The sequence below is a fragment of the Neopelma chrysocephalum genome, unplaced genomic scaffold, assembly GCF_003984885.1.
Source record: "Neopelma chrysocephalum unplaced genomic scaffold, ASM398488v2 Primary Assembly neopelma1_61b, whole genome shotgun sequence".
Taxonomy (NCBI): domain Eukaryota; kingdom Metazoa; phylum Chordata; class Aves; order Passeriformes; family Pipridae; genus Neopelma; species Neopelma chrysocephalum.
In genome coordinates this window covers 9540210-9560452 of record NW_020897717.1, presented here as the reverse complement: position 1 = coordinate 9560452, position 20243 = coordinate 9540210, and the positions used below count along the sequence as shown (strand labels likewise).

Genomic DNA, 20243 nt, shown 5'->3' with positions numbered 1-20243 from the left:
TTTCCATATAAGATGCTACTATGGTAATGTTGATCACGTTACTAGGGTGACCTAAAAACATTAACTGAGTGTTTTAGACAGAATTCATTTTAAAGGAAACTGGGCATTAACTTCTGTTCCCTTACTAATGCATATGCTTATCCATACTTAGAAATACTCTTTAGTGCTTGAATTTTATTCCAAGCACTAAAGCACCTTAGTGGCACCTAAATCCCCAAAAGGATTTAAGCCATAATTCCAACTTTTTGCTGCCTAACCCTAAATTTCTGTTCAGCTGCCGATGCACAAACATAAGGATTCATCACTTGCATTTTCATTCTGTGGGGTTGCACAGACTCATAGCTCTAGAAAGGTGCTCTGAGTGGGAATCTGCCTGCCTGTCCGACCATCAGGATCTAGTGTGGCATTCATTCTGAGAACACAAACATTTCATGGAACTATAGAATGGTTTGGGTTGGAACAGACCTTAAAGACCATCTCATTCCAACCCTCCCGCCATGGGCTGGGACACCTTCCACTAGACCAGGTTGATGAGGGCTTCAGCCAACCTGGCCTTCAACACATCCAGACAAGGGTGTGGAGCTATGCCATGGGAGCTGTGTGTTTATTTTGAAGACTTGCTTAATAAATTCACACTCAGATGTTTTTTCCACAATGACTATGTAGATGGAACATGGTAGAGTGTGGGCTGTGGACCTCAAAGTCTCTCTTTAAAACTCAGGGTTCTTTATCAACATTATCAGGGTGGTTTTTTTTTGAAGGATATCTTGTCCAGCCCTTGCATTCATATCCTTCTTCCATTTGCAGCACAGGAGTAACATGCTAATGCTTTACTACTTAAGGAGCAGTCCAGAATGCCAGACATAACTGGATAGGATCTCAGCAGCAAGGACACTGATTAAATGTCTGTGAGCAGCAGAACTAGAGGCTTGGTAAAGAGGATAGGATCTTATAGTGCGTTCAGCGTCCGTGAATATTCAGAGTGAAGGGGTCAATTATGAAAGAATTTAGCTTTTTTGGCTTTTGCTTGTGACAGGTCGGCTTTCAGAGGGAAACCAGTCTCCAGGATATAATAATTGCATTGCTGTTTCTGAGCTAGGAGTGTCCAGAATGATCTTTTCTGTGCCTTACAAAATTGTTACACAACTGTTCCAACAATCATGAGTGTTGGTGAGGCACTGTGCAAGCAATTTGGATCATAAGAGAATTAAATGAATCTTAAAAGTGCCTGAAAAAAAACACCAACCACAAAATACCTTTAAATGGTGGCACTATATTTTTGGGAAGAGATGTGAAATGGCCCTCTGTCTATGGTCTGTGTCCTATGTCCTTCTTCTCTGGTGTACTTATTGCTGTCCATGGAAAGTGTATTGGGTTTGCGTGGCCAGGTTTTGGTAGCGTTTCCTCCTTTTGAGTAAGTGTTTGTGCAATTTAATATTTGCTTTAGCTTCCTGTCGAATAGTTTCCTTTCTCTTTAAGGGAACTATTTTGCTGCGTGCTATAAACCAGTTTTGTAACATTCTCTTCATTTGAGTATCGAGTTCTAGAAAGATGGGAAGTGTTAGTGCACAGAAGGTAGGAGGGTCAAAAATGTGTTGAAGAAACTCAGATAAAAGCAACAACAGATAAACATAACACAGAGTGCTTTATGTTGCTTTTTCTAGGTGCAGAGGGGCATGATATTACTTGAAAGGTGGGTAATTTTTTTTTAAATTATTCTTTCCTTTCTCTTGTTATTAATTTTAAGGATTTTTCTCTTTATTGGTAAACCCTTCAGAATTAGCACTGATAACTGGTTTCTTAGTTACCCTTTCCTCTGTCCATGGATAGTTTTACTGCCAACAGGGGAATGTGGTATGGCCAAGCCCAGACATTCAAAAATCCTGTTTAAAAAAGGCCCTCACATGTACAAAAAAACCAAAGCAAAACATTTTTTTCTAAATATGAAATGTGAATAGAAATGTAATTTATTTTGTCTTGGTTTCTGAACTTAGTATACACAACTAGTTTTTCTAAGGCTTCTCCTACAATCATGAGGAAGGAGGACCTCGCACCATCATATGTATTTCAGATTTAGGACTTGGAAAATGTGTGATAAAACCACAGGGATTAGCTACAGATGTGGGAGTTACAAGCACTACGTGATTCAGTTTCAGTGGTTGTAGTAGACTAAAACAAGAGGAAGAGTTCTCACCATGCCAGTGTCAGAGAGTTTGCTTATCCAAAACAGGTGAGAAAGGATCCCTGTTCTTACTCAGCGAAAGGTAGTTGCATTCCATTCGGTGGAAGGACTATTGTATACTTACATTTTCCCATTTGTCTTGTTCTGATCTCAACTCTTAACCAAGCAATAGTCAGTGGATAGAGAATTATGACTGCAGTAGTGGTTTGGATAATGGCATCCAAGGCACTCATGCTCTTCTGTAACAGAAAAGTGTGTTCTGGATCTCAGGGAAAACTCTGAACCATTTTAGTTCTACATGTGCGTAATTCTGCACGTAAAATAAATCCTTTGGAGTCAAGTAAATTGGTCAAATCTGTATTTTCCAATCAGGTTTGAAAATAGCCTGTAACCCTACTATAACCCAGGTAACTGAAGTTGTATTTGTTTTATTCAGAGGATTTTTTAACCTTTTAATGTGTATTTGATTCATAGATTGTTTACACTCATGATGTCTCTGTTGCTGTCAAAGGTAAAAGATGTAAAACAGGCAAACAAAACAAAACCACCCCAAACCCCAAACTCAAACAAACAAACAAACAAATAATTAAGAAAAACCCCAACCACCCCAAAACTACCCACAAAGATTCCAAAATACTGAATGTAATCCTGGGTTTGAGTGAAGTACCATCTATTACTGGTCTTTTGGATGATTTTACTCAGCTGTAAGTGGCAATCGCATGGCAATAAAATCTACTCTTCTCTTCAGTAGCTTTCTAGTGACTCAGCAGTTTGTGAATCTTCACAAGACTCGCTCAAAAGACTCAATGTACATAAGCAAGTGATGAAAGTATGGCAGAAAGAATGGTATCGGTTGTTATCCCTGTCTTTTAGATGGAGGATTTGAGTTATGGGGTAGTTTCTGTGTGTAAGTCACACAGCATGGCAGGAATTAAAATCTGGTAATTAGATGTGTTCCCATGTAATGACTCCTTAATGCAACACAAAATCTTGGAGTAGTTGACAGACTCTAAAAGTTCCAAATATGATTGAGGATGATGAAGATCCTATTGTAGGGAACATTCAGGAGATGGCACTGAGGGCAGAAGCCTGTCAGAGGCAAGCAGAGGGAATACTGGCTAAAGGAACTGAAATAAATACTAAATAATCCTTCAGGTGTATTAGTAATAATTAATCTGTTAGAAAGTTGAGTGACAACTAATGATCAGGGTATAAAGGGAATACTCAGAGAACAGAAAAGCTGAAAAAATAGATGTCATTCCCCAGCCAGAACCCTCTTCAGGACAGGGCAAAGGAAAGTAAACAAGCAGAGGTTGTGTCTGAAGCTGAAGAGACTGTTTAGAGAAGAATCAGCACTAGCCAACTGAGTTTTCACCAAAAGGTTCAAACAAAAAAACTGTCAGTCTGACTGAATCTTTCTTGGTATCTGAGGGCTGGAGTGTGGTAAATGTGCCACCAACCTTTATGAAATGTTCCAGGAGAATCCAAGGAACTATAGGCCTGTAATCTGAACAGGTGAATAAATGGTAGTTAAAATAAAGGAACCATGAATTAATAGGTACCTAGATAAATACGGTCTACCTAAAGGGAGTCAGAATGGATTTTGTAAAATTAAATTCAGGCTTATAGACACATCTGGCATTCTTGGAAAGGGTTGACAGAAACATGGATCAAGGAGATTCAGTAGATGCATTTTATGACATCTCAAAGGGATTTCAGTAAATTCCCTCAACAAAATTTTTTTAAAGAAACTGAATAGCCATGAATAGGGAAAAGGCATATACATGCATAAAGACTGGGGTAGAAAAGAGAGTAGGAGTAAGTGATGAACTCTTCCAGCAGGTGTAGGTCATCCACTGGAATTCCATGGGAACATTTACTGGGACCTGCACAGCTCAACATCTTCATAAATGATCTGGTAAGAAGGCGAGTAGTGCAGCAAGAATGTTGATGATGGTACAAAATTACGGAGAAAGGCAGTTTCAGAAGACTGGCAGGAAGAGTTTATATTTACAGTTTGGAAACTAAAATGGCAGATAAAATTCAATGCAAGTAAACACAAGGTATTGCATATCAATTCTGGCATCATATATAAAATGTTGGGCTTGAGTTTACCATTGCTACTCAGGAAGGAGATTTTGGGATTATGGTAGATAGTGACATTCTGTCAGGCTTCATGCTTGGCAGTCACCAAAGAGCAAACCTTATTTCTGGAGTTATTGGGAAAGGGACAGGGAACATTAAGATACATACCACTGCATTAATACGTGGCTATAACTCACCTTGAATACTGTGTCTATTTATGGTCACTTTATCTTAAACTACTTAATAAGCCACAATTTTCACAGAAAAAGTTCACAGGAATAATTAAGGATGTAAAATGGCTACCAAAAAAAAAAAAAGTGACTGGATATAATGGGGCTCTTTCTCCTGAAAAAGAAACAATCCAGCAAAATATAAAATCATGTGGCACAGAGAGCTTGGGTAAGTGTTCACTCTTCCAATTCAGGAATGAGGGTCTGTCAAATCGAGTAGTAGGGAATAGGGTAAAAAAAAAAAGGAATGGTTTTCTTCTGAGTGGCGACAGTCCTAAGGAACTTGCCACCAAAAGTTACTGCAGATGCTGGTACTGTGGATGAGAAACTGGTCAAATACTTGACAGAGAGATTTATGGAAGGGTACTACCTAAAAGATTCATGGCAAGCTTGTGTGACTCACTAGCTGAAAATAGTTGGAGTGTGGGAAAGCACCCAGGGAAGCGTACTTGCCCTGTTCTTATTCTTCCTTGGACAGCTGCTTTTGATCACTGGTGTAGAAAGAAAACTGGGCTGGGTGGACCTTTGGTGTGAACTGGTGGGGCTGTTTACTAGGGAATGCAGGCAGCTACGTGACATGTCCTAACCTGAGGAACTGAACGATACCCAAGTTGGCTTTAAAGGAGCTACCTCAGATGCCAGTAGCAGCCTGTCCTCTGGCTGCACGGAGAGTTCGTCCTCTCAGTGGCATCAATTAGCCTGTGCTGAGATTCTTGCTGTCATCGCTGGGATGTTCCCACTACTAAGCTAGCTTATATAAAAATACTGCTATTCCACACTGCTATTTGCTGTGTGGGCATTCCTACTAAGTGGGCATGGTGGTGCACAAATTATTTTGACAGAGTCCAGAAATACAATGATACTAAATTCTCAAAAGAGAAGGAGAAGAAAGTTATTCCAGCTTCAACTCTCAGATTATTTACATTTTCCGTTTATTCATTTCACAGGTCTAGTAATTTTTTTCTGAGTGTCAGCTCTTGCACACTTAGTCTGGGGTATAAAAATCATTAGATTGGGGGTTTTTTGTTTGTTTCATGCATCACTGTTAGCAGTAGTAAAGATATGTAGCCAGAACTACTGCTGTCTCAAGAATAGATTCCAGTGTATTCTCTTTTAAACTGTGATGGTTTTGAAGACCTAATAGCACTGAAAATTAGCAAATAACTATTTTTATCCCTAGAGTCAGCAGTTCTGACTCAGAGTGTCCATTAAGGAAATGAATTTTAAATAACAGGATTTTTTAAAAATATTGTCACTCAGTATTTAACTACACTTAAAAAAGAATGGCATCTATTATAGAAATGAAAATACTATATTGGTGTCATTACAAACTGATGAAGAATGTCACTAAGTAATTAGATAAATTAATATTATTGCACATTTTAATCCCGGGGTGATTCTCAGGGTCTCCAGCTGGGGGCACTGGGCAAACACTGAAATTTGGCAATGGCCAGGGTGAATGAGACTTGTACCTAGACCAGTACTCTGCTGAGGGGGAGGAGGCGGGGAAACCAAAACCACCAAGAAAAATGGATATGAGATACAGTCATCATTCTGGATTTGAGAATTTTTTAACATGAATTAGATTTTGTTTTCAAAACTCCATTGCTACCAGCAAACAGTTGTACTCTTTTCGTTAGCCATAGATCATCCAGTTTCTTTTGCAAAACTAGGAATCAGTGATTTTTAAAACTATCCCTTTAATCAATAAAAAATTACTAGACCTTCAAATTCTAATGGTTCCAGGTAGAAAAGTTATTGTAAATTAAGTTTGTTGCCATTCAGTTTCATTAAACATTTTCAGCTTAGTATAAATCATTGTCTCTACCAATCTTCAATATTGCTATTTATTCATTTACCTCGGGGGAAGAGCTGGAAAAAGAGTAGAAGGTGCTCCTTATCAAGGGACAGGGTAAAGTCCAGCATGCCCTAAGGTCCTCACGGGCCTGTACACACATATTTAGCATCTAGAACAAGACTCAAGGAGAAGGCATGATGTATTACTTTGCTCGAGGAATACCAATTATGTTATTAGGAATATGTCATAGAGATCAATGGTGATTCCATGGTTTCAACTCGTACTATTCAAGGAAAATATTATAAAATATCAGTTCAGGAATTCATAGCCCTAATTTTGTTGATGAGATTTTCTAAAACAGGCCAGGTAGATGATTTTTAAATTTACTAATTTAGAATTGAACTGAGTATTCAAAAGCAAAATTTGATAGCAGCTTTAGGAGAATGAATGAAAAGGTGAATATATGTATGAGGACTGCACATCTGTAAACGGATGTACCAACAAGGAAAGTAAGCACTGAACATTGCCAAACTCATGGTAGCCTAGATCTTCCTTCCAGATGATATTTTTAACTGGATTTTGCAATAGTGCAATGGATTTCCTGGTCCCTGGAGCTCCTGGCCTCTGTATTACAAGTTATAACTGCTTGCAACAGACTGAAGCCAAAAGTTTTTGTCCACATCACCGGCTGTCAAAACACAGGGACTTCTGTCTGGGTGTGTAGATACTTAGTTTTGGAAAAGCAGGAGAGAACATTTTGTTCATTTTTCCTCATGTTTCTCCCCACACACACCAACACAGAGGAAAAACAACAAAGCCCTAATCATGCCATACTACTTTAGTATCTTCCATGTAACCAGAGAAAGCAATCTATAAATATTAAAGCTTCAAAGCAGCAAAAGCATTAAACTATTAGGTAATCATAAAGTTGAAATAACTATCAGCTGGTTGGTTGCAAGGTTAGGAAAGGTTTAGGAGTTCTAATTTCCAGTCCTTTAATCTAAGCCTTAGGCCACAAATAAGGAATTAGCCTGGAATTCATGATCAGCCTTGTAATAACAAAATTTTGTTTATACCTTGAAAAGCAGCAAACAGTACTAGTTTCACTTTACAAAACACTTATTGTTGCAAACATATAAAATGTGCTTGCTTTTTAATATCTCGGTGTTGTTTTAAGAAAATGAAGTTGCTCCTGGACCTTGAAACTTAGAATGAATTAAATGACACGTGAATAAATATATATTAATTCTTTTTTATTAAAGTATCAAAACAAACTTGAGAGTAGAAAACAAACTGCTTTTAATGCATTTTAAGGGTTCTCCTGAATAAAGTACACTCTTAAGAAAACTCATGCAACATACCATTCCTGTCTGGCTCTTTAAACACTCTTTTCCTGGGCACAATAAAGTGGCCTTGAGTACCATCATTGCCAGAGTAGCGTGCAGGAGCACGTGCTCTCTCACATACACACACACACACACACACACACACATACAAAAGCAATACAAAGCAGCTATGACTGCACATATAAAGAAATAAAAATAGATTATCTTCTGACAATAGTAGTGGTACCATATTAACATTTGGCATGCCGAGTAAATAAAATCAAGCAACAAAAGCGTGACGCCTGCGTCACCAGTGATATGGTTAAAAGCAACCATACAAATTCCTTAAGGGAGACACGTGAATCCTGTCACTATTTTCTAGTCTCTGTGGTAACACTTCATAACTGACTATGAGACAGTTTCGTCTGCTGGTATTTGATGCACAAAAGACAAAGCCAAGGTGTATGATACCGGGACGATGCCTTGGTTTTGTATTTCCACATTACAGAAGTCAAATAACAATGGACATTGTTTGACAAGTTTATTGTAACACACTTCATGTATACCTGTTGTCTGATAAACAGCTGGCCCAATTACACATAGAACTCACCAAGCCAGAGAAGCTGTGACACAGTTTCCAAACTCTGCCTACAGGACGTGAATAAAACACTCACTTGTCAATGGAAGTCAATGGAACCTCCTTCCAACATACAGGAAGATAATGGATTCTTAGGACAGAATTGGACCTAGTATGTCATCTTTGTAATACATTCACTTTTCAGATACACGAAGTACATATCTTTAAAATGTGATATAGGACATTACAATATATCCAGATCTTAGGAAAAGGTACTAAGAAGTTCTGTTGCAGAATATAATGATCATATAAGGATCAGGTACAATATGTGATAGACTCATGAGAAATTTGCAGGGTAAGAAGCTTATGGCTGAGGTATCTTTTAAGTTTAGCCTTTAGAACAAACGCACAATTTCAACACTGCATAACTGGTGTAAAATATTATGTACAGTAAGCTCCATTTGTATTCTGCTTTGTTTAATTGTGACATCAAATGGTTAGACATCACTGATGGTGATACAGAATTTTGGAAGGTATAACATCTGCACCCAATCATTCAAGATACTCAGTGCCTCATCTTCAAAAAAGATGAAGGATAAGTGTTCTAAGTAGCAGTGTCTCAAATACAACTGATGAAGTTTAGGAATATATAATATTAAACACCAAAGGTAAAAAGACAGCACAACACTTGTGTTTTCAGTTTTCTCTTGCTCGCAGTATTTATTAACTCTACTCATTATGATATTAGTGATAAATAAGGATAATATTTTCTTTTACAAAAAGTTGTAAGGATATATTTTATAGAAATAAACAATCTGAGAATTTCACAGAAACATCAGAATTTAAACACTCATAACTCCAACTGTTTTGTCCAGCAGCTCTTCTACCAGTTCAAAAACATCCAAGGTTAGTATTTAATAAAAAATAAAAACAATTATTCACTACATCAAAACTCTTGCCTCCTTTAGATTCTAAGTAACATTTTTGATTGACTGTAGTTGCCACTCAAATGTAAAATAAAAGCTGCAATCATAATTTTTCCCTCTGAATCACCTGGCAAAAGGAAGTAATCTTGGCCAGGATGGAAAAACTTTTGTCAAGCTCTTATGCCTGTAAGAGCTATATGCATGAGCTCTGAAATCCATGGAACCTCTTTTGTGAATGAGGATTAATAGTATCAATTAAAGCTTGTACGATTAGATTACAGATAAATTTAAAAAAAAAAACCTTTTCAAGGTTCACGAGCCCGGGATTCAGTCCTGCAGTTCTTTACTTCAGCAAAACCTCTATCAATAGTCCTCAATAGTTAGTTTCCTCTTTCCAGTGAGTTCAAGTCACCAAGTCACTAAATGATGGTACAAGCTGCTCTTTAGCCATCAAAGAAAAATTGTAGCCCCCAAAGGATAGTAGGTGAGGTGATAACTCATAAAATACAAGCTAGGCCACGTAGATGTTTTGCAAGAAACATTTCTTTGTCACACCTACAAGGCTCTTCAATTTCAGTCACTGAGATGAGTCATAGAAAAAACCCACACAAGTGTTGTGAAAAAATTGACAAAGCTTAGTTGGAACTAAAGGGGTTTGGTTTTTTTTCGTGTGTGTGTGTGTGTGTGTGTGTGTGTGTGTTAGGTTAAAATGCAACATTATGCATCAGTACATTCTGCCAGAAACCATCCTCCTGGAAACTTCAAAAATATTCAGCCTTCTTTCCCTATCAGCAACAAGGAAAAGTAGTGTCCATCCAGCACAGCTGTCTGTACCATGTGCATCACTGGAAGTCATAGTGTTCTAGCACAAACGTCGTGAGTGCAGATACTGTATACTAGCAGAGAGCTAAAACTTCTGAAGCTGTTGTCTGTAGCTCCTAGGAATAGCAAGTATGACAGGTGCAAAAACCTATATTTGAGGCAGAATGCTCTTCAATTTGATTGAGACCAGATCTTCCAAGTGGAAGAATCGCTGTCAAGCCAAAATGATTCTTTCCACTTAAGAAAGCAACCTGTCCTTCCTAAAGGCTCTTGACTAATAGAATCCTACACATTATGTCAGATCCTCCATGGATTCTGGTAGTTGTTAAAAACACTATAAATATTTCCATGTTTGCCATATCACTTAACCTTGTAATGTGCCTTCTTTGATCTGTTGAATAAAAAGATTTCTTTCATCTTCAGGTGTCCTTCCATTTTGTGCACGAACTATACAAGTAGGCCTGTGAAGATTTAGCATGTATATCAAATGCTGCTTCTCATTCTTCAGCTCTTCGATCTGGGCTTTTAATTCCGCATTGATAGTTTCCAGCTTTTCTGATTCCTAGTCACAAAGGACAGACACAACTATTACACTGAGTAGTTCGAATAGTTAGCTGCAATATTTAGCTAATAGTTGCGATCTTTTACTGGTGGGAAAACATATGGCTAGCAGAGAAAGAAATCTCATGTTCTTAGTGTGCTGTAATGATGAAACTATACATTCTCCGGTCAGTAACAGTCTAAAATTGACATTACCTTCTTTGGCCTTCAGAAAAGTGTAATGGAAGTTGGAAAGCCAAATTCAGGCTTCTGTTCACTTACAGAGACAGATACCCAAAGCATTATCGCTATCTTCTGCAAAATTATTCTGAGCTTTTTGGGTCAAAAATTGACCCAAAATTACCTACGCTGCTTCTTAACTCTCTTGAACATCATGTCACATATCTGTAAACCCATGGTAAGCTAAGCAAGTAAGAATATAGCTTTTTTCCCTAGCCCTAGATATTGGAATACAGAGGCCTCTATACCCAGGTACAGATCGACGTTGCTGTAATAAAGTTGTATATCGCTGCACAGGAGGTGAAGACAAAACTGGGGTCCTAGGACAGAGAACTCAGGAGTCAGCTACCATATCACTCATTTCATAAGTAAGTCCAAAATTACTTGGTGATGTTTGCAGACTCTCCATAGCAAATATTTTATGAAATGAGATTTTACTTCTTTTTGTGCTGAGTGTACACATTCAAATTAATATTATTCCCATAGACAAGATCAGTCACTGAAACAGTAAACTCTTTTCACTCCTACCATACTTTCACTTTTTTTTCCTGTTTTAATCAGGTTTTGTTTTAATATATAGCATGTTCATTTTTTATAACCAATGTTTTGAAGGGTTTAAAGAGTTTTGAGTGACATCTTTCTGTATTTCTTACTGTGACAGAACTCCATGCTACCTGTTTGGATCCTGGCAGGATGAGAAACTAAGAAAAATTCTAGCCAGTCACTTACTTTTTGCAAACATTCTGTTTTTTCCTTCTTTTTGTTTCGGCACTTTGCCGCAGCAATTTTGTTCCTTTCCCTTCTTCTCTTCTTTCTTTCATCCTCTTCAGGAGAAAACTGTCCAACAAAAATGGATACGCACAATCCATCAGATGTCGGAAATATGAAACCTCTATTTCTACAGCTTCTGCAATTTTAAAATCAACATGGATAGTGTTGTTGGTGTTTACATTAAGAGTTACATAACTGTGATTGTGACCTTGTTTGCCATACAGCATAAGGGTAGTAACCTCATTAGAATTGTCAGTTAAAACCTGACTGGAGTTTGGATGTATGTAATCCATGTGATGGCTCATTTTAAACCAACAGTACTCAAAAAACTCATTGAATGTCTCCCCAGACTGACTCCCACAACTCCAGGAGAGGAAAAGGAGCAAGGAGCATGGGGAGCAGAGTGGAGGATGTGTCGTGAATGAGGCAGTGAGAGTGAGTGAAACTAAAGGCAACACCGAGAAGGAGATATTAACACACTTCTTCAAGCTTTGTTTTGTTTCCTGGGGAGGCTCAGACCAAGGTGTAGCTGTTTCTGTAACTTAAGCTATTTATCCACATTTAAAGAGAAATGTTTTTCACTGAGAGTATTATCTTTAAGTAAAAACCCAATGTGGACATAGCACAGCTAGTCCCACTTAGTCTAGTCCCTGTGGGTCCTGCTGGACTGTCTTTAGTGAAATAGAACTTCAGCAGTGACTTATTCCAAGTTCAGCCACAAGTAGGCAGGGGAACCAGATTAGCACTTGTTCTAATCATTGTAAAACATTGTCCTTAGATGATAATAAAAAAAAATATCCAGCTATGCAAAATACCAAAGGTTTTCCCCAAAGCATTTAACAGAAAGCCAAGCAGCATGCTTGAAAGAATCAATATGGCAGAGAGGGTTGTCTATAGTTGATATAATTACTGGTCTTGTGGTAAAACTTCACTAGAGAATTAATCATTCACACTGGAATTCTATTTAAAGAGCCATACCTCTGTTTTCATCATTGCTGTTTCAACCGGCCTTTCAGAAACCGTCACCGTGTCCAATGTAGAAGACATCCTGTGGAACTGACGCTTATTCTGAATGGCAAACCTCAGTTCTTCTTTCACCAGTGGGGTTAAATTTGTGAAATCATCAAACCCCAGTGACCCTGCAGGGGACAAAGTGGGAACAATTGCGGAGGCGCTGACTTCTAATGCAGATACCTGGCCTGAGTGTTGCACCATCATTTTGCTGAAAGATAAAAAGAGATAATAATAATAGTCTTTCAACAACTTTAGAAAGGCAAATAATATCTCTTAGAGGTAAATTTCATACTGTGAATAATGCTTTAGTTCTTACATTGCTTCAGTCCCCCTTCCCCATGTACTTCAATCTCTCACTAAAGACAAGCAGTTAAGTATTTGGTCACTGGTGAAAACTTCAACTCAAAGTTAGTATTTAAAAGTAAGAACAACACCAGCACATGACACAATTTCTAGGTCTTTCTGAAACTTAATATTCAAAAAAACTGTGTAAGTATGTATACTGTTAAGTTTTAAATTGGTAATGTGTGGCAAAGGATAATCGAGTGAATAGGAAGAGAAAGAAAATAAGAACAAAAATCAGAAAACAAAAAAGTAGTATTATTATTTAAAGCACAGACAGAAAGTAAGAGTATCTTCATCCTCAGAGTTATACCATCACAAATTCCAGCTTCAAATGGACAGAGCATACCTTTATCTTGGCTACATTTAGGTAAAGCTCAATGAGGTCTACTAGGAGCTGAAGTTTGCTAACCACGACAGGATCTATCACAAAATGATCACACTTAGTCTTACATACAGTTGTAGATCTGGTTCTAAACTCCTGAAAAATGGTTAATGATAAGAGCTGGCACAGAAGTAAGAGTCTATACATGCTCTGGAGCTCCAAAGCACAGACTGAGTCGGAGGGATTGACTCATGAAAAATGTGAAGCCGTTTGTTTCATTCCTTTGCTCTTGTAAAATTCGAAACTGTCCTCATGTGCCCTCTATGGGAGGCTTGAAATTCTTAAATATTTATGGCCGAATCTTTTGCTGATGTAAACCAGTGTGATTGAAGAGACTTCAGGGGAATTATGCAAATGTAAACCCATGGAGAAATCTCAGCTCTAGTAGGTTTCCTAAGAAACAAACTTACCCAACAGTGCTCTCTACTTTTCTCTTTTTAGTCATTCTTATTTTTTTGTCAGTTTTCGAGGGAGAGAGGTCCCCTATGTGCTTTGTGAAAATTGGTGACCCCACTGAGGGGGAAAGAGACAAAACTCAGCAGTCAGTCATTCAAACACGGTGGGCTAGCTGATGCACACATCTCTGCATGTCACAATCCATCTCTCACCCAGCAGAGGTGAGATAAGAGATCTGGAAGAAAACTGAACACCTTTCATGGGTGGTTCAATGGATAAAAGCTGCAAATCCATAGGAAAACAGATTTTGATACTTTTCTTGTTCATAAGGCGACTTGTGTTAAATTGGATTTTACTCCATTGGTTTTCCAGCTTTCTTTGGTGTGTAGGTTTTGGTTGGGGTTTGGTTTTTTTGTTTTTAATAGCTGTATGGATAATTACAGTATGTGTTATCTACTCTAGTCTAGAACTATAATAATTATAGCAAAGTCAATTATAATTAACTTAGTTCAGGTAAGCAAAGAGTTGCCTTGGGGTAGCACTGTGGGTAAGCTAAATTTCCACATGGTCAACCCAGAATTGCATAGTTCCCTGTACGTTACTTCAGCAACACAGCAAGAAATGTTTGGGGTCACGTGAAGAAGATAGATTTTGCCCAGAGATATCTAAAAATACACTGTAAATCCACACTGGTGCAAATGAGAATAGAATCTGGTTCATCCCTAAGTGAGGTAAATATAAAAATCTGAGGACAGTGAATTGCCAGTTGGTAGAAAATGCCATGTCCAGCTGCAATCATCCTCATTTCTTCCTCACCCAGTCACCACAGAAGAGTTGAACATTTCCCAGAGTCTGGGGATGAAATCCTGACTCCACTGCAACCAAGAGGACTTTTTCTGTTGACCTCAATGGAGCCAGGATTTCACCTACAGTTATTAAAGATGGGGAAATTATTTGGAAAAATTTGTTATTCAGAAAGACCTTGGGAAATTTATGTAATTCTCTTCAGAAAGCCCCTGCTCATGAGTCATATTTAAAGTAGTGATACGATTTAATCCTATAATCTCAGAAGGTTAGCAGTTGCGCTTTTCCAACAAGTCAGAAATGGCCCTATAATTTCCAGCTGAAGTCCTCCCAGTATTATTTACCATTTACCAACATTCAACCATTCAGCTAATTTAAACAGGCTAATTCTGGATGACACTGAACCCCTCACTGCTAGGAGAAATTTCAGCTATTTTCACTGAATCTGTCTCCTTGAATGCTGATGATGGCTTCATTCAATGAAGTTAATTATGTATAATTTAATCCAACCAGGAGTCTTAAATTAACAGTAAAACTGTTTCTCCAGCCTACAAAATAATTAGTTGAGTGAATAATTTTTGAGCTCTGGTGGTTTATTCAATTATTTTACAGTTTAGGTGAACTTTTAATTAAGGTCAGCAGCAGCACCAGAGGAAACCAAGAATTTTTGTGCCTGAGAAATTGTGTTAATTGTGGATTTCTGCTAGTTAGTGCTAAGTGTACCATGAGCACCAACAAAACCCTGCTATAATGGCTTCAGGCCCTCTCATCCATCAGTTACTAGTGTGAAAAAGAGGGGTGGTAGAGTGCCCAAAGCAGGAGAAAATGTCCTTGACTGTAGAAACTTGCTTCTCTGCTGCCCGAACAGCTCACTGACCTCCCAAACATCCTGAAAGGCACCTCTAATTGCTCAGACTTTAGGGAAGGCCTACCAGGGGGCTGAGGCTTCTGAAAGGATTTCTGCTGTGAGCTGAGTCCCATTTTGCAGAGCTGTTTGTTACTGGTTTGTTTTCCTGGGGCTCTTCCTTAGGGCAGGACTTGGTAGATAGGTTTCCAGTCTACCACTGGGATTGTTAGGAGCCATCACGATACAAATAACAGAAGTAGTCAGCCTTCTGTCAAAACTCTGCAGTAAACTGAATAGATTCCCTTTTCATAACAACAAGGTAGATGTTTTCCAGAAGAAGAAAAATTAGATTTGACTATTGTAAAGAATGCAACAAGTTGTCCTTCCTTTTCTCAATTTTAGTACAAATGTACCTCTGTCTATAAGCCATCAAGAGCACTATCTCATTTTCTCTGTGTTTGTAAGGGCTGGGGAACTAGTAGGAATAAGAATATCAAGCCTTAAAGTGTGATTATATCATGGCCTTTCTGATACAATCTCTGTTCACTTTGTTAGACCATGCACATGGACCTGTGCTCCAGGCTGCTTTCAGTACTCCTGAAGTTACTGACATTGAAGGTGCTGAACATTACTGTGCAGTGCAGACCTGCACTGTAAGAGTACAACTTGTTCCCAGGGTGAGTTAATGCTTCATTACTTTATCCTCAGTTTTGGAATTCTCCAAAGAGAACAGTTTTGCTATGCATGGTACCCTCCCAATTCAGGTAGATTCAAGCAACTTTATTCATTCATTCTCCCTTTGCTACTTGTTTGTTCTTCTGCTGATGATTCTTTCCATCTACAGTGAGCTTTTGCATCTCATCTGCCAATATTTTTAAATTGAGACATACTTCCTAGCTGTGCATTTCTACTATTTAAGGGTATTCTTGTTTAATAATAATAATAAAAGTGACTACTTTCAGTCTTTTCTTTTTTTGCTTAACTGCAGATGGTTGGCTGTGCCTCTTGGTTTTATTTCTTCATATGAATTCCTTTTCCTCTGGTGCTGATGCAATAAACCCTGATAACCACTGAGGTTAATCTTAAACAGCATTAAGAGCAATTACAGTTCACAACCTCTGTGCACGCTAGTTGACCTTAAGCTTTCTGACATCCCACATCACTCCCGAACCATTTTCTGCTGCCTTCCAGATTCTCAAATGCTGTTATTAGGAGAAAAATTGATTTCCAAGGGGAAACTCCTTCTCTGAAACAAGTTTGCTGTTGTGTCACGCCTGATTTGGTTAGGCAACAGTTTAGCAACTGATCTACTTCATGTCAAAACCGGGACAGAAAGGAAAGTGAATGTAGCCGGCTCGCAGAGGGAATTCCCCCTCGGTTTATGTGAATATCATAGATAAACTTATGCGCGGCAGCGCGGGGTTTCTCATCGCCTTGGCCGTCCCGGGGCAGCTCCCCAGTCCCGGTTCCCGCGGTGCCGCCGACGGCTGCCGCCCCCGCCGCGCTCCGGCATCCCGGCGCTCCCCGTCCCGATCCCGGTCCCGGGGCCCGCGCCGTCCCTCCGCCGAGGCCGCCACCGCGCGGTGCCGAGCGGCGCTGCCTGCCCGGGATGAGCCGGGGCTCGGCGGGCTCCTCCCGGAGCTCACATCTGGCGGCAGCCCGGGCAGGGGGTTCCCCCAGATGTGGGCGCCAGGAGCGAGCCGCCACCGGCGGGCGGGCGAGAGGCTCCGGGGGAGGTTCGGCGGGGCCAAGGGCTTTCCCAGGGATCTCGGCGGACGGCGGCACCGCCGCGCCCGACTTTGCCGGGGGCGGCGAAACTTTTCCCGGTGGCGGCCCGCGGACCCCCCGGCGGGCATCTCTCCGCGGCGGCACAAGCTCCCACGGAGCTCAGCCCCTCGTCCCGCCGACACGGGGAGTCTCGGCGGCTCCCTTCGCGCTTCTACCTACCTTCCTCCCGCTGCTGCCGCCTTCCCTGCCGGAGGGAAGAGGTTCCGCACTCGCCCTGCCGCGCTGCCGTCCCGGCGGCTGTCCCCGCTTCTCCGCCGCCTCCTCCGGGAGAGCCGCTCGCTCCGCTCCCCGCTCCTCTGCCGCTCGCCTCGGTTGCATCACCCCCCTTATATAGCCGAGCGGGCAGCGCTGGTATTTACTCTGGCGGCGAGTCCCTGGCTGATGTCATGCTATTAATAGCCTCTCCGAAAGAGAGGGAGGAGGGAAGTGGAGCCCGTGGCGGTGATGCAAGGCTTCCCCGCCGGCACGACTCGGCACGGCACGGAGCGGGACCGCCGCGCTGAGCCGTGCCGGGCGGCATCGCGGCTCTCCCAGGGAGATCATCGGCACCCGGACAGACCCCGTTCTCCTTCCCTCCTCCATGCCCACCCCCCGTTTTTTTTTTTTTCTTTTTCTATTTATTTTTCTTTCTTTCTTTCTTTCTTTCTTTCTTTTTTTAATTACAGCTCCCTGAGTTTCTTTCTCGGGGCCGTTTTGCCTCTAGAATAAATCAAAGTCCTTGTAACGACAAAAAAAAAAAAAAAAAAAAAAAGGAAAAGGAAAAGAAAAAAGAAGGGGCGATTGTGTAGTTTTCGAAAGGACTGAAAACTGTGATCGTTTTCTACAGGAAAAAACTGCTTAACACCCCCTCCGTTCTTACAATCCTCCCCCCCCCCGCGCTCCGTGCTACTTGACATGACAGCTAGAAGTTCATTTCATATGAAGAAGAACTCTTCGGTTTTTACTGTGAGGAGGAAAGACTCGTTTAATGAAATTACAGAAAGCTAAAAATAATACGCTTTGGGGGTTTTGTTTGTTTTGTTGTTTTTTTAAAAAAACTTTTCTTAAAACACAGCAGCACACGATTTTCTTATGATTTCATGAAAAAACAAGGAGTTGCTATAGAAGAGAAAGAAATATGGTTGTGACTGTGGTGAAGGGGGTTTTGTTTAGTTCTTCTTTTTTTCCCCTGGTTTGTTAAAAGACAGAAATTGCCTTTTAACAGCCCCCAAAGTGCTAGAAAATGTGTCAAAAAAAATTTATCCAAGAGAAACAGAAAACTTGCAAAGACAGATGCACAGTGTTATCCAGTACAATAATATTCCATATATAATACATACGAACTTGTTATTAAGACAGTCTTCACGTCTCTGTACTTGGCATGGAAAAAACAGGGTATTCCATGCTTGAGGATATTCTAACTAAACCAATATAAAATGTATACCTTCATATATAAAATGTATATCCCAATTAAGTGCTCCAACCTGTTAATTAATTTTATAATGTTCAATGTACCAGTTTTCATAATAGGTAATATGATTCAAGTGGTATATTCTGGGACATTTTGATTACTTTGAGCATTTTGTCAAGGATATAGAGTTCTAATACTAGTTTGAAAGTCTCTCTGTATCTCCTCTCTATGTCCATTTGATTGCCTGGATGTATATGTATATTCATATACACGTACATATTGGCCACACAGACAGGAGTAGTAAACTTAGCTTTTTAAATGCCCTAGTGCCAGTATGTTCAACTTTGCAAATTTAACACTTCTATTTTACATTTAATTGCCTGCTTTTGAAAGAAAAATAATCCGGTGGAGAGGGGAAGGAGTCTGGAGTAGTGATGTTGGCTTCCCTCCTGTGGAAGGTGCAGTCGCGCCCTGTTCTCCTCAAACAATGAAGTGCACTTCGTGAGGGCAGGAGTGAACTCCTCTGACCCACCTGGCAGCTCTCCATTTACAGCTCGTATGAGCTGCAACCTTTTCTTTTTCACTCACCTATAGACAAATCATTCTCAGCTATTTCAAAACATATTTATTGCCTTATCTTTATTAATCTAGGTAAATCAACATCTAGTATAACACTAAGCAAAAAGTTTGCTCTTCAGAAGGGTCTAGAGCAAGCTTTATATTTCAGCTTGGTGCAGCCTGGGAAGTTCTTTTTACTTCAGAGGCATAACATTATAATTCATGCTGTGCTCAAGAACAGCTGGCATCATTTTTCTCAAGCCTTGAAGAAAAAAATGTTTCCTCTCAAGCAGAGGCCAAATGTGGAAAATTTCTTCCCAAAAGATAGTTGGTTGGAAAATTTTGAGCATGAAGTTATTGTGGAAACGTGTTAGCAACATCGGTTTTAGTGGCCATGAACAGGTGCCTGCTGTAATTATGACAAGATTTAGCAACTGTCTGTCCTTATTTAGCTAGCTGTGTCAGAAGTGGGTATTTATTTGGAGTATTTCAAGATAAGCAGAGCAACGTTGCAGAATGATGAAGAAGGGAAAAAAAGCAATTCCCTCCTTCAGTGTGGGTAGAAGTACCTTGGAAATCCAAGTGTTGTTATCCTGTTGTTGAGGGTCACTGACACCTACTTGTTTGCTAGACAATGCTGCTTCACCACTGCTGGTGCCATTATTGCCTGTGAGCTGCAGCCAGTACTAAAAACTGACAGCAAACCAGTTGTGTTCATTCTTGAACTTCTCTTGAAGTGAGCCAGCTCCTCCCTGCAAAGCAAACATAGAAACTGTTCCCGTGCGCATTTGAGATTAGGCCACTGAAACATGTCCTGGCTTGAAATTCTTCAGTGAAAAAAGAAAACGAAACCACAAAGAAAAATAAACCCAGTTCCACTGTGTCATACAGGTTTTATTCTGCTCCCTTTTAAAACTAAAGCTAAATTGATCTCAGTAAAGACACAGGATCACATCCCAGTTAAAAAAAATTTAATTAATTAATAATTAAGACTATCAGGAAGTTAAAGTAAAACCTAGTACAGCCACCAGATGCTCTGATGTTCTTGCCAGTTTAGTTTTCCATCTCATAAAATATCTTTCATTTGCCTCCCTCTGAACATTTATCGGTCCTTTTCCAATTCATTTCTCTCTTTCATCATAAACTGCAGGGGACAGCTCCGCTGAAACAGCACTCTTTTAACAGAGGTAACATTCATGTGCATAATTTCTGCTTTCCCTTAA

General features: G+C 39.8%; 1 protein-coding gene across 2 annotated transcripts; it reads right to left on the bottom strand.

Moving 5' to 3' along the window:
• Nucleotides 1-8895: 8895 nt before the first annotated feature.
• ATF3 (activating transcription factor 3) lies at nucleotides 8896-19727 on the bottom strand. Of its 2 annotated transcripts, none has more exons than XM_027681654.1 (4): nucleotides 19590-19727; nucleotides 12475-12718; nucleotides 11455-11562; nucleotides 8896-10507 (listed from the first exon to the last, which is right to left on the bottom strand). In XM_027681654.1, the coding sequence occupies exons 2-4, from the start codon at nucleotides 12712-12714 to the stop codon at nucleotides 10310-10312; spliced, it is 546 nt and encodes a 181-aa protein (XP_027537455.1). In that variant the 5' UTR covers nucleotides 12715-12718; nucleotides 19590-19727; the 3' UTR covers nucleotides 8896-10309. The 2 variants fall into 2 exon arrangements, with proteins under 2 accessions (XP_027537455.1, XP_027537454.1); XM_027681653.1 differs by lacking the exon at nucleotides 19590-19727 and adding an exon at nucleotides 17232-17379.
• Between the last annotated feature and the right edge of the window lie 516 nt (nucleotides 19728-20243).